Raw genomic sequence first — 17596 nt, forward strand, 5'->3', positions numbered from 1 at the left:
ATGACGAAGCGGATATCGTCCTCTTTTGGAAGACCAAACAAAGTAGTTTTGCTTTCACAACGATGCACACAGCGTCTTCAGGACATGGCTGCAGCGTCAACAATACTACAGCGAAAATAAAAGTTACGCCTTCTTTCTTTGCGTGAACATTTGGGAGGTGTTATGCAAATCTTCCCAGATCGTGACGTAGGTATGTGGGGGCGTGTTAAAATGAGCCGTTTTAGGTAGGTGTGGCTGACTCTTAACTTTTATAAAGAATATCTCTTTGGTTTTGAGACTTTAGTGTTTGCAACTTTACAGATCTTCTTTAAGTACCAAGAGCTTGTAACACTCCAAAGAGAAAGGAGAAATTGAAATCGCATCATATGACCCCTTTAATAGATTTAATTATATATTTTCTGACATTGTGAGTGTACTGTTGACATAGTTGCTTGATTTGCGTTTTACCAAACCTCCACCATGTTTGTAAAGACTGAAAACTTGCTTTTTCATTCCTAAAATTTTCCCAAAATAATTTAAACTTAATAGATTTGTATTAAAATTCCAGTAAACACTTTTCAGCTTGACAGAAGTAGTTCTTAGAAATACTAAGATGGTGCTTAAAAAATAGAATCCATCTAATCACACTAGATACCATGTTATCACGGGCATGTGCCCATGTATACTGTTTTAAATTCCCATTTAAACTCCTCCATACGTCACATAAATCATTAGCTTCAATCATCTGAGTAAGTCGTTTACGAGAAAGCATATGTGGTTCTATATGATTCCTGTCTATGTTACTTTCTGTTATGTTCTCACTATCATAACATGTAGAATACACTCTTGAATGCACTACGATAAATAACACAGCAACATGCGGGGGTACTTAACTTCTTCACTTAATTTATTTCAAGGAACACAACTACTAATAATTACTAAAGTGGTGGTGCCACCTACAGGCACTATGGGGAATGGCAGTATCACATACATAATATCTACTCTTTTCTTAATCAAGAAACAAACCCCAAAACATTTTCAAAACCACATACATTATGCATTTATTTATTCTACTCTAGAGGTAGAGGGTAGACTGCCTCTTGCAGTCGAGCCAGATCGGGGATTATTCTGCCCCATTTCAGAACAGGCTCACTAACATAACTAATTACAGTTCAATCCAGCAGTTTCCATAATCCTATAATGTCAGACGGTTGGGTGGTTTAATCACTCTTGCTGGATAACGTCTGACCTGCGCTGGTGGAATGTCGAGTTTGCCATGCTTTGTCTGACACTCTGCTGATATATCACTGTTAACATCTTGTTCCCTTGTTGGTGATGCAGAAGAAGTGGCATTTACAGAGGTCTGCAACGGAACTGGCACATTCTTGTTATCAGGTAATTCTGTCAACTGAGTTTCAGCTGTTTGGTTTGGAATGGACAAAAGTTGATCAGCATGATGCCTCCATTCCTCAGAAGCGCCTACATCCACAGTATAAGATACTGGACCACTTTGAGCTGTCACCACTCCTGATGTCCATCTCTCTCTCCCCCTGTAATCGCGAGCCAGCACAGCATCACCTACTCCAAACTGTCTTGGCTTCAAACGACCAGCTCGGCGGAGAACCTGAGAGGTCTGTTAGAGTCGCACGGCAGCTGTCACACTGGGTTTTAAGGCATCAAGATGTGTGCGCAACTGGCGTCCCAAAAACAACAGGGAAGGGGGACTCTTTTGTCATCAGATGAGGTGTGTTGCGGTACGTCAGCAAAAATGTTTCCAGGCTTTTCTGAAGAGTAGAAGAGCCCTTAGAAACCTTCAGTGCTTGTTTTAGCGTCTGATCAAACCTCTCAGCCTGCCCGTTAGTTGTCGGTTGATACGGAGCGGAACGGATATGTTTCACATGGTTGGCCTTGCAAACTCCTGAGAGACAAACTGTGGTTCGTTGTCACTCACAAAGACTTCAGGCAAACCATAATGACTGAAGAGGTTCCTCAAAAATTCAATTGTTTTTTTCTGCTGTCATCAACTGCACCTCAGGCCACTTTGAATGGGCATCAACCTCGACTATGTACATGTGACTCTCACACGACCCAGCAAAATCATTACATGTATGCACTCCCATAGTTTGCTTGGCCACTCCCATGGGTGGAGGGGTGCTTGAGATGGCATTTTCTGTATTTGTTGACATGACTGACACATTTTCACTTGCAGTTCAATGTCAGCATCAAGACCCGGCCACCACACATAAATGCGAGCAATGGCTTTCATTCTGACAATTCCTGGGTGGCCAGTGTGCAGTTCCTCCAGCACCCTTTTCCGTGGGTTTGTGAGGAACAACGACTTTCATTCCCCGCATTAAGCATACGTGTTGGACAGACAGTTCATTGCGCTTGGAAATGAAAGGTGAGAGTTCATTATTATCAGTCAGGCTGACAGCTTGAGTCCCTTTCAGAAACATTTCGACAACTGTAGACAAGGTAGAGTCGCTTATAGTCTGACGTCGCATATCAGTGGCACTGACAGGGAGCTTCTCCACCTGTCCAAGGTAGAACAGCTCTATAGCATCCTTTTTCTCTCGGTGTTCTACTTGTAATGGCAAATGGAAAAGACCATCAGCAGTTGCGTGATGTTCAGCTCTTTTGTACTCGATGGTGTAGTTGTGCACAGACAAAAGTAATGCCCACCTTTGCGTTCTGTGGGTCGTAGTGTGTCACAACGTTTTGTGACACTAATTGCTCCTTTGCCTTTCTGAATGCAGCATCGCACTCTGCAGACCACTGCCAATGTTTCCCTTTACACAGCAGGGCATTCAAAGGATTCGCTATAGTCGCCAAATTGGGTATGAATCTCCCGTAATAGTTTAACAGGCCAAGGAATGATCTCAGCTGTGTGAAGTTTGATGGGGTTGGAGCATTGACAATTGCACTTACTTTTTCAGGTGACTTGTGCAAACCTTCAGCGTCAATTATGTGACCCAAGTATTCCAATGAGTCCTTGAAGAAGTCACATTTCCCTTTTTCAACATGCAAGCCAAAGTCCTCCAGGCATCCAAGGACTGCATCCAGGTTTTCCAGGTGTTCAGCTTCAGTCTGCCTGGTAACAAGAATGTCATCCAGGTAGCAATGGACATTGGGAAGACCTAGTAATACTTGGTCCATAGCTCTCTGGAATATGGCTGGGGCCGAAGTGATCCCGAACGGAAGGCGCTTATACTGGAATAGCCCTTTCTGTGTGGAAATTGTGAGGAACTTCATGAACTCCTCCTCAACCCTCATTTGGAGGTAAGCATGTGACAAGTCCAGTTTGCTGAAATACTGTCCTCCCGCTAATGAAGTGAACAGGTCCTCAATACATGGTAATGGATAGTGTTCAATGTGAAGGACAGGTTTATCGTCACCTTAAAGTCACCACAGATGCGCACTGCTCCATTTTTCTTTACTATAGGGACTATTGGGGTAGCCAATTCGCTGTATTGTACCGGTAACAATACTCCCATTTGAGTGAGACGGTTCAGCTCTGCTTCAACTTTTGGATGCAGAGCATATGGAACTACTCTGGGCTGACAAAACTTGGGTTTGTGTTCAGGTTTCAATGTTATTTTAGCTTTAATGCTCTTCTGTGTCCAGTTCCATTTCAAGTGGGATTCCTTCAACTTCTGGTTTCACAATGATACTGGACTTTCCTCCTGGCTGTGACAGTTTAAACAGAGCTAACTCAGAGTCTGTTTCATCATCGCTGATGCAGTGTACACTTCCTTTCTTAACATAGCCTTTCTGCTTGGTTTCTTTCATTGGCCGTGCAGCTTTTGCTCTGTTTCCACTCTTTGTTTTTCTGTCATTGTTACTCTTCCTGCAAACGCGACTGATATGGTCCTTTTTTCCACATGTATTACAATTTTTGTCTTTAAACCAAGTCATCATCACTATGGTTGTCCTTTCCACATTGTTTACATTTGTTGTTTGCAGTCTTAGTCTTTGATAAAGACAGTGCATTTACCGTCAGGGATCTGCTGAGTTGGTGCGCAGACTCACGCTCACACTGACGCTGTTTCCATGGACACCGCCAGCTCCACCGCTCTTTGAAAGGTCAGCGTAGTTTCAGTCAACAAGCGCTTTTGTGTAGCCTCACTCTTTAATCCACACACAAATCTATCATGAAGTGCATCATCCAAATGTCCCCCAAATTCACAGTGTTCTGATAGTCCTCTAAGCACTGCAACATACTGTGTCAACATACCGTGACTCGCTCTCCTCCTGATTACGCCGGTGGAAACGAAAGCGTTCCGCGATGATCAGGGGCTTCGGAGAAAAGTGTTGCTGTAGTGTGTCTGTGATGTGCTTAAAGCTCTTCTCTCTTGGCTTGTCTGGCGCGATCAGACTTCAGAGTAATCCATATGTTTTACCACCAATCACACTGATACCACAGGCTCTTTCTTGTCGGCATCAATGCTGTTAGCTTCTACAAAGTGCTCAAATCTTTCAATATAGGTGGTTCATGGTTTGTCGCTTTCATCAGAAGCTTCCAGTGCTACGCAGAGAAAATAAAATAAAAGTTCAGGACATGTGCGCCTAACTACTCACGATTCACTGTGGTAGCTCCATGGAAAATTAATCCACCTCGTCGCCAAATATGTTATGTTCTCAATATCATAACATGTAGAATACACTCTTGAATGCACTACGATAAATAACACAGCCACACGCAGGGGTACTTATCTTCTTCACTTAACTTATTTCTTAATAATTTAATAACTTAATAATTAAGTGGTGGTGTCACCTACATGCACTATGGAAAATGGCAGTATCACATACAGTACATAACACTTTCCACACAGTTAAAGTCTCGGCCTAAAACTATTAAACTATTACCTTCACTATTACATTTATCTAAAGTTTCAGCAAGAACATGTAAAAACACCATTCTTTTTGATGGTAGAGTTGGGGCATATGCACAAATAAATACAAAGGTGTGATACTCAACCTGAGCTTGAATCTTTAACAATCTACCTTTCACAACCTCTTCCATCTCAATGGAAAAGGAAGTAAAACTATTAGCAAATAAAATAGCAACCCCTCCACTAAGTGAAAATTTATGATTTAAAAAGGAAAGACATTTAAATTATTTTTCCCATTCAGCAGCATTGGTTACATCACTATGTGTTTCTTGTATAAGTAAAAAATCAAGTTGTTTCTGATTCATAGTTTCATATAGCACTGTGCATTTATACGATCTCTAGCTCCATTCACATTTAAAGACGCAATGCGAATCCCACCCATTTGAAAATAAAAAAATAAACTTGGACCATAAAGAAAAAAGCAGCCAATAAGGGCCAAAAGTTTGAGCCAGTTTACTGCCATTAACTTTTCAGCTGGTTTTGTCACAAATTTGTTCAACATATATACCTCTTTGTTTGTGAAACATCCCTCACTCATGAACATCCTATTTTCCACAAAGTGTTTGATGTCTGGAAAATAGTCACAACCTGTATGTACCCCCCACAGATATTTTGTCAGTTTTAAAGGGGTCATATGATGCTTTTTTAAAGATCATTATTTTGTGTATTTGGTGTAACAGAATATGTTGACATGCTTTAATGTTAAAAAAACACATTATTTTTCAAATACTGTAAATTATTGTAGGTCCTCTATGCCTCACCTCTCTCAAACACTTAGTTTTCTACAAAGTCCCTCCTTCCGACAAGCGCAGTCTGCTCTGATTGGCCAGCTGACCCAGTGCATTGTGATTGGCCGAACACCGCAAGCACTCGTCGGAAATGTAACGCCCCTTACCATAATCACCAGCTTCATCTTTCAAAATAAATGTAAAGACAGCCTTCTTTCTTTGCGTGAACATTTGGGCCGCATTATGCAAATATTTCCACATAGTGAGGTAGATGTGTGGGGGTGTGTTAGAAGGAGCCGTTTTAGGGGGGCATGGCAGAGTCTTAACTTTGATAAAGAATATCTCTTTGGTTTTGAGACTTTAGTCTTTGCAACTTCAGGGATCTTATCTATGCACAATCAGCTTGTAACACTCCAAAGAGAAAGGAAAACTTGAAATCGCATCATATGACCCCTTTAAAAACTTCCTGATTTCCTCAGTATCATAATCTTGACATGTCCATTCATTCTGGGAACAGCTAGAAGCACCAGAATCAGAGAAATCACTCTTGCTGCCAATATCATCAACATCAGATGCCTTTTCATTTTCCGTTTTTCTAGCTTGTTTCGATTCTGAAACTTTGTCTTTCTTTTTTGTCTTTAAAGGTGTTTTAAAAACAGCCTGATCCATATCCATCATTAAATGATCACTTAAATTGACACTCTCTGAAGGGGACGTTTTGTCCGGCACTACACTGACATGTGAAATATCCATGTTCTCATCAGCCTTGGACTCATTCCTGACGGCGATAGGGACAACTAAATCATTCTCTCTATTACGTTCTACAATAGCCTGATTCACCTCTTCTGTCTGTGAATGAGGCACTCTATCAGTTAAGCTACTAGTGCATGGCCTGGGTTCAGCTTGGATTGGGTCAGGAACATTATCTGTTGTTCCTTCATTCCCGACTTGCACACTATTTTCACTTGAGGCATGATGAAGTGCTTTGGCTGTGGCAAAACGGGGCATCTTGTGCGTGTTTGTCCAGACAAAAATGGCACAAACGCGGACAAGATGCCCCATTTTGCCACAGCCAAAGCACTTCATCACATCAGTACTTACAAAGACAGATTCAGATTCAGATTCTAAATTTCAGATTCAGGTTAACCTCAGTTATATTATCTTTCAGGATCATATAAGTAAATCTCCTGAAATATACATGTTTAATCAAGTCTGACTTAATGGCGAGTTTTTTCGTTGGACTGACTATCTTTCCAAAACATGACAGTTCTTTGATTAACATTTTGTCTTTAATGAACGGTGGAACATTAGACAAAGTGACTTTCTTAGCAGGGGTAGAAAGGGGAAGCACTGGGGTAAACAAACCGCTAATTACTACTCTTTTCTCCACAAATTTGTTTACTTTCTAAACTGAATTAAAAAACAAAACAATAGCGTTATTCATTCTAGATGCCGCTAAAATACATTCATGGCCAACGGCCAGAATGCACTCTTCCACATTCACCGCGGACACCACTTTCACTCCGTGGCGCCATGTGAGAAACTCCAAACTAGTGCTTGTGTTTTGGGCTGCCATGCTTCCCAGTGATGCACTGGTTGGCGACGCCCGAAAACTCCTCAAGGAAACCTTATTTCACCACTCAATACACCACAGATATCAAACCTCCCCCCCCCCAAAAAAAATAGAAAGGAAAGAGAAAGCAATTGTTCTTGACACAGCGGGCAAACACCGCTCACACTCACCACACGCTCCTCACACTCACTCAACAGACGCTCACGCATGCGAGAGAGAGAGAGAGAGAGAGAGAATGAGCACTTAAGTGTGTTCAGAGGTATAAATCCTGCTGGTCTGTGCTTCACCAAAAGAGGAAAATGCTTTTAATGGTAAAATCTGAGTAAAATCTCTCAGAAGAGCAGCATAAGTTAGTAGTCTTCAAATTTGCTATTTTTGTCAAACATATTGCATTCAATATTAGACTTGATTTTTAATCAAGGGTTATGGATTTATTATTTACACACATTATGACAACAGCACACACTTATACATAGCTATTTTTCCATATGGTGCAATAATTCACATTTCATTTGAATCTTTTAATGATCATATAGACCACTGAGTCATATAGACCATTATGTCAGTAGTAAGTGAATATATATATGACGCTGAAAATAGCTTGTTGGATAACCTGAGATGTTAAAGGTATCACACAGAGCTGCAGAGGACATTGACACACACAGATTTTGTCATGTCACTACACTGCCATCTAGTGTATGGCAGCACTCTGATTTCCGTCTCCACCTAGTTCTGCAGTTTCCCATTTTATCTTCATACCAGCAAAGCCCGGCTGTAAATCCTGCTGTTCTAAAGGCATTTGCTGAAATCTAAAAGTCTCACTGATGCTGCACAACTAACCGATTTATTCTTGCATCCTCTGTCGTGTTAATTGTGGAAGGACTGATTGATGTGCACTCCTCAACATCCAACAGATGCTTTTCCATTTGCATACAAATTGGATGTGGGGAACAATTGTGTATTTATAAAGTGAAAGACTTCTATCTACTTCTATGCATCTATCTATCTATCTATCTATCTATCTATGCATAAGTGTTGGGACACCAGACTATTAATCCAACAGGACTTTCATGACATTGGATTCTAAATATACAGTATATCGATTCCCCCTTTACAGCTATAACAACTTCCATTCTTCTGGAAAGGCTTTCCTCAAGATTTTGATTTTTTTTGGGGGGGGGGATTTTTGCCCATTCTACCAGTAGAGCATTTGTGAGGCAGGCTCTGATGTTGGACGAAAAGGTCTGGCAATCTCTGTTCCAGTTAATCTCAAAGGTGTTTGATGAGGTTGAGCCAAACTCATCCAACTATGTCTTTATGGATCTTGCTTTATGCACTGGAGGACAGTCATGCTGGAATAGAAAAGGGCCTTCCCCAAACACAAAATGTTGGAAGCATAGTATTGTCCAAACTGTCTCGGTATGCTGAAGCATTAAGATTTCCCTTCAATGCAATAATGTGGCTAGCCTGATCCAATTTTCCCTCCTCCACCAAACTTTACATTTTGGCATAATGCAGTCAGTCAGGTAACATTCTCCTAGCATCTGCCAGACTCAGACTCTTTCAGGCAGACTGCCAAACAGAGAAGCGTGATTCGTCACTCCACAGAACAGGGTTACACTGCTCCAGAGTCCAGTGTCAGTGTGCTTGACTGCACTCCATCCGATGCTTGCCATTGTACTTGGTGATGTGAGGCTTGCATGCAGCCACTCAGCATTTGAAACCTATTCCATGAAGCTCCTGCCACACAGATATTGTGCTGATATCAATGCCATTGGACATTTGGAACTTGTCAGCTATGGAATTGGCAGAGTGCTGACAACTTTTACACGCAATGCACTAGGTTACGTGCTTGATTTTATACACCTGTGGCAATGGGTCTGACTGAAACTACTGAATTCAGTTATTAGGAGGTTTATCCCATACTTCTGTCCATATAGTGTATACAGTGGGTACGGAAAGTATTCAGACCCCCTTAAATTTTTCACTCTTTGTTATATTGCAGCCATTTGCTAAAATCATTTAAGTTAATTTTTTTTCCTCATTAATGTACACACAGCATCCCATATTGACAGAAAAACACAGAATTGTTGACATTTTTGCAGATTTATTAAAAAAGAAAAACTGAAATATCACATGGTCCTAAGTATTCAGACCCTTTGCTGTGATGTTGGCATGATTAGCAAGTTACTAGCATGTTACTAGCATGGTTAGCAAGTTACTAGCATGATTCTAGCACGATTGGCATAGTCTAGTCTAGGTTTTCAACAATGATAATAATCAGAAATGTTTCTCGAGCAGCAAGTCAGCATATTAGCATGATTTCTGAAGGATCATGTGACACTGAAGACAATAGACGTTATATTTATTAACTAACTGCATATTTGAACTCTAAAGTACATTCTTGCCTAAAAAAAACTCTTAAAACTACATTTGTGACACAAAAAAACAGTATTATTTGTATGTGTATATATATATATATATATATATATATACGATTAGCATGTTATTAACATGTTGTTGGCATGATTAGCAAGTTACTAGCACGTTTCTAATGCAAGAGATTTTAGTGAAAAAAACAAAATACTAACAGGTCTCTTTCTCTTTCTTTCTGGCTTTGTTGTTACAGTCTGATGATCTGGATCCCTTCCAGGACATTTTAGAGGACAGCGTGTACACTACTGATGTCGGCATTCCCAGTCCCAAACCAAAATTTCCTCCTTGCAAAGAAAGCAAAAAGGACCTGATAACGTAAGCACCACGGGGGAATGATGTGATCACCCACCGCAACTCTTCCTATTCCTTTTCTCCTCTTTATCTTCTCTTGCTCTCAGCTTTAGAGCTCAGCACTACTGCATGCCACATGATCAAACATAAACGTAGAGTCGAGTACACTTATTCTTTGAATGCTTTATCGATTTAAAAAATAATTTCATTCGAGCCGTCCATTGCTCATCTTCTCTCTAGGATGTGATGTGATTTAGGACTCGCACACTCTTGCAGACAGTGAAGCTAAACTGGAAACAATGAACTAGAAACAAAAATGATAAAAACAACATCATAGATATTTGGGCAACACTTTGCGTTAACAACCAATCAGAGTTCAGGTTCAACTAGGCACCAATGCATAGGCTGTTACTGGACCAAAAAGGTAATCGAATTAGGGTTGTCAATTTAACAGATTCATTTAATGATTTAAAGATAAACTAATTAAAAAGGAGTGCATTTAATAATGCATCAAAACAAGTTACATTTATTGTTTTGTTGTAAGCAAGAGTAAACACTTCTCAAAAAGCATCAATGAAGATGTGATTCAGTTGTCTTTAAAAAAAAAAAAAAAGGCCAGTTGTCAAAGCCTGATTTGATTTTCCCAGAGAAATATAGGCTGTATGAGCAAACCTCACACTTACACCATGGCTTTATTGCATTTGCAGTGTTTTCTGAGTGGATTATGTCTGTATGTGTTTGTTGTTTAGTATTAGAAGCAAGTCCGACAACCCTTTTGTTTCACTGACATCTGCGTATGCAATCTTTTAGTCTTTCAGGCTGTCCTTTAGCAGATAAAAGCATTCGGAGTATGATGGCCACCAACTCACAAGAACTCAAGTAAGGATCAAACTGTTGTTTTCAAAAAAATAATGTTATCCCACTTCAGACCTAAAGCACCAGGTCCATAGCTAGCATAGATAATGAGATACAACAACAGGGAAATGAACCAAAAATTCTGATTAGTGATCAACAAATATGAGTTTATCAATAGTTTATTCTTGAAATATTACTTTAATCATTATATGATACTAAGCGCCAATAGTTATGCATCATGTCTACCGTGCTTGATATTTTTATCAACAGAAACAGTGAGTCACAGTAAGTTTGAAATTTGACTTTTTTTTCCCTTTAAAAAACCTGTTGTTCCAGCCCTGTTAAATGGATAATAATTGCCTTAGTTAGCACATATCATCGCGTCACACCATAATGTTTACAGGGAATACATTTTGTATTATGAAAAAAAGAAAAAAGTGCCACCCAAAAATAAAAATATTATCAATAATAATTTAACAAAGCTGATAACTGTTGTTTTTATCCCCACAACAGAGTTGAACATATTGAGCTTCCCTTGTGAAAAGGAAGTACACTTAAACATAAACATCCTTAAACGCAAAACAGGGCAAATGAGACAGAAGTAATATAACAAATAATAATGGTAGTCAAATAATAAAAGTAGTTAAAAAGAAGTTTACAGCAGTTTTGTATGGGATTATTGAACACTTTTTATTTGATTGTGAATGTAATGAATGCACTGCTTCAGGCTATGAAGTTTATTTTATACATTTCAATAAGCTTTACCTTTATTTAACAAATCATGAAGACTTTTATTTGGAAGGTTTGTAGAAAGGCTGTTGTGTGAGGTAATATCGATTTTTCTGAAGATGCTACATAAGTGTGTTTGTATCAGAGCTGCTCTTTTGCATGCTGGGCAGTAACAGTGTGTATTTGGCACATATCATCGCGTCACACCATAATGTTTACAGGGAATACATTTTGTATTATGAAAAAAAGAAAAAAAAGTGCCACCCAAAAATAAAAATATTATCAATAATAATTTAACAAAGCTGATAACTGTTGTTTTTATCCCCACAACAGAGTTGAACATATTGAGCTTCCCTTGTGAAAAGGAAGTACACTTAAACATAAACATCCTTAAACGCAAAACAGGGCAAATGAGACAGAAGTAATATAACAAATAATAATGGTAGTCAAATAATAAAAGTAGTTAAAAAGAAGTTTACAGCAGTTTTGTATGGGATTATTGAACACTTTTTATTTGATTGTGAATGTAATGAATGCACTGCTTCAGGCTATGAAGTTTATTTTATACATTTCAATAAGCTTTACCTTTATTTAACAAATCATGAAGACTTTTATTTGGAAGGTTTGTAGAAAGGCTGTTGTGTGAGGTAATATCGATTTTTCTGAAGATGCTACATAAGTGTGTTTGTATCAGAGCTGCTCTTTTGCATGCTGGGCAGTAACAGTGTGTATTTCTGTCCCAGGTGCCCGACCCCGGGCTGTGATGGCTCGGGACATATCACTGGCAACTACGCTTCACACAGAAGGTAATGTGCATGCAGACCTTTGTTAAAAAAAAAAGTGTTTGCTGATAATATAATATTAATGAAATAAAAAAGCCAATTACTATAAGTGTAAATAAATGTAAAGTTTCACTTTGCAAAAATGTCAAATTAAAAGTTTTACATCAGAATACATGTAAAAGCAAATAAGTACACTTATTTTGATGTGTTGGCTAACTGTTACGGGACAACAGAGACGAGAGGCGTGTGGATCCATGTGCAAAGCTTTTATTAAAAGGCGTGGTTATAAACAGGCAAGGGTCAGACAATGGCAGACAGGTATATTGGGGCAAGACAAAGGAGTAGTTCAGTAGACAGGCATGGTCGATCTCCGGCGAACAATATCCAAACAGGGTAATCCAAAGGGGCAATCCGAAACACAGGCGAGGGGTAAACAGTATCCGAACAGGGCGAGATGAGAGGGGTAATCCAAATCAGGCAAACAATCCAGGGCATGCAGAGAACAGACAGAACAAGATAACCAGACAAGGATCAAGACACAGGAAAGACCGGGAAATACAAGACTCGACTATGAACTAGGACTATGACAGGGAAACTAGGACAGCTCCGTAAAGTAGCTATCAGCTAACATGCGATATGCTCTTACAATACTCAGCGATGAGGAAGAGGAAGTCCATGGTTTATGTAGGGTGTTTAATTGGTTGCAGCTGTGTGTGTAATCAGTGCAATGGATGATGGGAAATGTAGTCCAGAGTGACATGCAACAGTCTGTGTAATATAATGGGAGGGCGACCTCTGGTGGCAAGCGGACGGAAGTCCATGGACAGAATTTGTGACACTAAAATATTAAAGCACATGTAAAATATTTGATTATAACTTAAACTGTAGTTTTATTTGATATTGCATTTAAAGTTAATATATTTTAAATGTACTAAATCACAACTTTGGCATTACAAATGTGTAATTGCAAATATATTTAAATATGAGTTTCAATAGAACTTACATTAAAGTATATTTTAGTTTACCATAAATGTTTGTCAGCAGTTTGCTTTAACCATAAGACAATAATTATAAAATTACATATAAAAATGTGCTTAAGTCCTACTTAAGTGGGTCAAAAACACTCACAAGTTCAGCTAAATGAATTTATTATAAGTTAAAACCATAATAAATTTTTATTCAGTTGTAAACAACATGCAGTTAAGTGTCTGAAAACCTTGCATTTAGTTCTCACTTTTGAAGCATCTTATTTCCATAAAAAGTACTCTTTTTTTTTAAAGTAGGCTAAAGTGTACTTCATTTTCATAATGGCTGAGGTAACGACAGTTTTTCCTCAGTTTGTCAGGATGTCCACGGGCTCGGAAGACTGGAATAAAGATAGCACACAGTAAAGAGGACAAGGAAGACCAGGAGCCGATCAGGTACCGACTCACTGCCTTTTAAAAGCAATAACTTCATCTGCATTCACCTCTGCTATGATGTGACATCAAAACCATAATTATTTCCATTCCTGGATGTGAATATTTAATGTAGTGCTTACCAACTCCATTTAATAGACTACATTCACAGCAAATGTTCAACAGAAACAAATGTTTAAAATTAATATCAGAAAATGGAATTTAAAAAATAAATTTAAAGATCAAGTTAAAGATAAGAGTAGGTAAGGTAGGCAATAAGATTAGGCAACACTTCACAGTAAAGTTCCATTAGTTAATGCATTATCTAACCATTAACTAACATTGAGTAATATTTTTTTTTATCTTTGTTAATGTTAGTTACTAAAAATACAAGTATTAACATAAAACTATAACTTAGGTTACAATTAGGTTAACCTCAGGAAGTACTTAGGTAGTCAAATGCACTATTCAGGTGTAAAATGCTCTTTTAGGACACAAAAGTGACACGTTCCATTTGCTAGACAATATAAGAAGGCAAAAAGTTATATTGAAATATATTGACGGTACCATAAACCAGCTTCTGCTAGGTGGCGCTAAGCAGTGATATTTTAGTTTTGTATTTTGTATGAAAGGGATCCCAGTACAGATTATGTTTATGTTTTCAGGTGTCCAGTCCCTGGTTGTGACGGTCAAGGTCACATAACGGGCAAATATGCGTCACACCGCAGCGCGTCAGGCTGCCCTCTAGCAGCCAAACGACAGAAGGACAGCTATATCAATGGATCCCAGTTCACATGGAAGGCTGGGAAGACGGATGGCATGTCGTGTCCCACTCCAGGCTGTGACGGCTCTGGACATGTCAGCGGCAGTTTCCTGACCCACAGAAGGTTAAACAAAAACAAATCATTTATTTTGAATGTAGTTAAGTCAAATAGAAAAAACTAATCCCAGTTAAATATATCTGAAAAGGTAGGCTTATTCATTAATTTCTTTCATGTCACAAAAAGCAATAGACTTTATGATTAGCCCATGGGAATCTACTTTTCAAACAAGAACAAGACCAACAGAAAATCATGAACTGATGGTAGCAATGCTTTCAGGGGTGTGTTGAGAATGGAATACTAGTGTACTGCATACCGTGTTGCTGTGCATACTATTTTTATTTAGCATACTACATAGTATACAACATATAATGTGTACCATACAATTTTTGTTTGAGTATTCCATGCATACTGTGCAAGTGAACAGTATGCATACTGCAGATAGACTTAAGAGAAGTATGATAGTATGCTATTTTAAACAGCACTAGCCAATATTTAGGTGAGAGCGCCCTCTGGTGCTGTGTCAGTGCTGTAGCAGGTGCATTAATCGCAACATATTGTATAGTGATTAAAACAGTTATCAACTTCTGCAAAGAATATTTTTTTAAGTTTTGAGGTCGGTAAGAGTTTTTTATGTTTTTGAAAGACATCTCTTATCCTCATCAAGGCTGCATTTATTAGATCACAAATATATAGCTCAGTCATGAAACTCTAGATGGCGCATTCTGACGGGGTGTTAACGTAACTGATGATATTCAGAGAGTTAAAAGACTTGGCACAAGCTGATTGGTTCATGCTGCATATGCAGCCAATGAGCTTACTGCCTTGCATTTATATGGCTGGCTAGCACTCACTTGAGATTTCTGCAGCGCGCTTTCAGAGTTCTCCAAAACCCTCCACCTTCCCCAGCTCCACCTGTATAGATCTGCTACGGGTTATTTTATATGCTATTTGTGCAGCAGCAGTATGTCTTAATGTCATGGCACCGTATCGCCATATGCATTGGCAGTAGCAAGTTCCTGTACTTGCTTGCAGCAGCAGCAATAATCTACAACTACAGCAATGACCAGCAGCAGCAGCAATTCAGCAGCAGTGTAGCAGATCTGTTCTGCCAAGACCAAATATATTAACATTGTCATATCCATCACCATGCTAAAATGTTCAGAGAGTTGTCATGATTGAAATACAGAAAACAGTAATATTGTGAAATATTATTACAATTTAAAATAACAGTTTTTGCTTCTTAATATATTTGTAATAAATTTTTGTTAAGGATTATTTAATGAATGGAAAGTTCAGAAGAACAGCATTTATTTGAAATGGAAATCTTTTGTAACATTATAAACATATACTTGTACTGTCAAAATTAAATGTGTTCTTGCTGAATAAAAATATTGTATACTATCTTTTTAGATATCAAAAGTGTTAATAATCCATACCTCATGCTCTCTTATTTTTACAGTCTCTCTGGTTGCCCACGTGCCACGGCAGCAATGAAGAAAGCCAGACTATCAGGAGTGGAGATGCTCACAATAAAACAGCAAACAAGCAATGGTAAAAGAAAGAAAAAAGTTTACAGTTTCACATTACACTGTAGAGCTCAGTCACCAGTCACCAAGATGTTTCACTTTAATTAAGAAATGCAGCTGATGACAGACTCTGCATGGCTGTAATGATACCAGTTATACATATCATGGTTTTTAATGCTTGGAAATAATTAAAACCAACTGAGAGTTTATGCAAGCACAATTAGTGAGCATGCAGTAAAACAAAACAGTGTTTTTATGTGCAGGTATGTATTCTTTCTCTGCTATAAATTGTGTTTGACTGTTCTCACTCCAGGTTTAGACTGTGACGCAGATGTTAAACAGCTGGATGAAGACATTAAAGATTTAAATGAATCAAATTCACAGGTGGAAGCGGATATGATCAAACTTAGAACACAGGTAAGGGTATTTATAGAATGAGTTTTGTACTCCATATATGAGTATTAACTTAGTATGTTACCAGTCAATGTTTGGAATAATTTATGTTTTTCTTTTTTTTCTCTTTGGAAAAGTCTCTTATGCTCACCAAGGCTGCATATATATATATATATATATATATATATATATATATATACACACGTATGTATATAAAAAGTAAAAACTGTAATATTGTAAATTTTATAAAAATTTTAAATAACTGTCTTCTATTTTAAAATGTAATTTATTGCTATGATTTTTCAGCATCATTACTCCAGTCTTTCTGATTATTATCAATGTTGAAAACAATTCAGCTGTTTCATACTAGGGTTACACTAGTGTTCATACACCATTATTTAGAAGTTTGGGGTAAGTTCTTATTAATCAAATAATACAGAAAAAACTTTGCTTGGTTTCCATTAAAATATAATATAATATAGTATAATATAATATAATATAATATAATATAATATAATATAATATAATATAATATAATATAATTGAACACCAATAATATTTGAGCAGCAAACCAGCAAAGTTAGATCGTTCTTTTCTCTTTACTGTTATCATTGGCATATTGTCAAAGTGTCTTATTGTAACATTTAGTAATATTTCTTTTCAAAATTGTGACAAATAAAAATACAATAAAATTGTGGAAAAACATTCAATTCGAATTAATAGATCAAATCGCCCAGCACTAATTGTGATATAGTCATTATTCTTTAAAGGTCCCATGGCATGAAAATGTTTTTTAACATTAGTATGAGTTCCCCTAGCCTGCCTATGGTCCCCCAGTGGCTAGAAATGGCGATAGGTGTAAACTGAGCCCTGGGTATCCTGCTTCGCCTTTGAGAAAATGAAAGCTCAGATGGCCCAAAAGGGAATATTCCCTTTATGTCGTCATACAGGGAAAGGTTACCTCCCCTTTCTCTGCTTTGCCCGCCCATGAGAATGTTCTACTACCGTGCGAGGCAAGTGCAATATTTATTTTTTCCTCGAGAGACATCATGGCTTTCTTAAGCCCAGAGAATTTGGCCCGCCCATGAGAAAATGAGCTACTACCGTGCGAGGCGAGCGCAATACTATTTTTTCTCGAGAGACATCATGGCTTTTAAACGAGCAAAGCATGGCAGTTGCCCCGCCTCTCTC

The 17596-nt window shown here is 38.2% G+C and overlaps 1 protein-coding gene across 1 annotated transcript in view; it reads left to right on the forward strand.

Moving 5' to 3' along the window:
• myt1lb (myelin transcription factor 1-like, b) overlaps positions 1-17596 on the forward strand; it is a gene marked incomplete at its 3' end in the record, with an annotated part of 142833 nt that overhangs the window by 123711 nt on the left and 1526 nt on the right. Inside the window, exons 14-20 of the mRNA XM_016256465.1 lie at positions 9802-9923; positions 10710-10778; positions 12227-12289; positions 13603-13686; positions 14328-14549; positions 15946-16037; positions 16326-16429. Coding sequence (XP_016111951.1) covers positions 9802-9923; positions 10710-10778; positions 12227-12289; positions 13603-13686; positions 14328-14549; positions 15946-16037; positions 16326-16429 — 756 coding nt within the window. The remainder of the gene's footprint in view (positions 1-9801; positions 9924-10709; positions 10779-12226; positions 12290-13602; positions 13687-14327; positions 14550-15945; positions 16038-16325; positions 16430-17596) is intronic.

The sequence above is a fragment of the Sinocyclocheilus grahami genome, unplaced genomic scaffold (genome assembly GCF_001515645.1).
Source record: "Sinocyclocheilus grahami isolate Dianchi unplaced genomic scaffold, SAMN03320097.WGS_v1.1 scaffold1434.1, whole genome shotgun sequence".
NCBI classification, from domain to species: domain Eukaryota; kingdom Metazoa; phylum Chordata; class Actinopteri; order Cypriniformes; family Cyprinidae; genus Sinocyclocheilus; species Sinocyclocheilus grahami.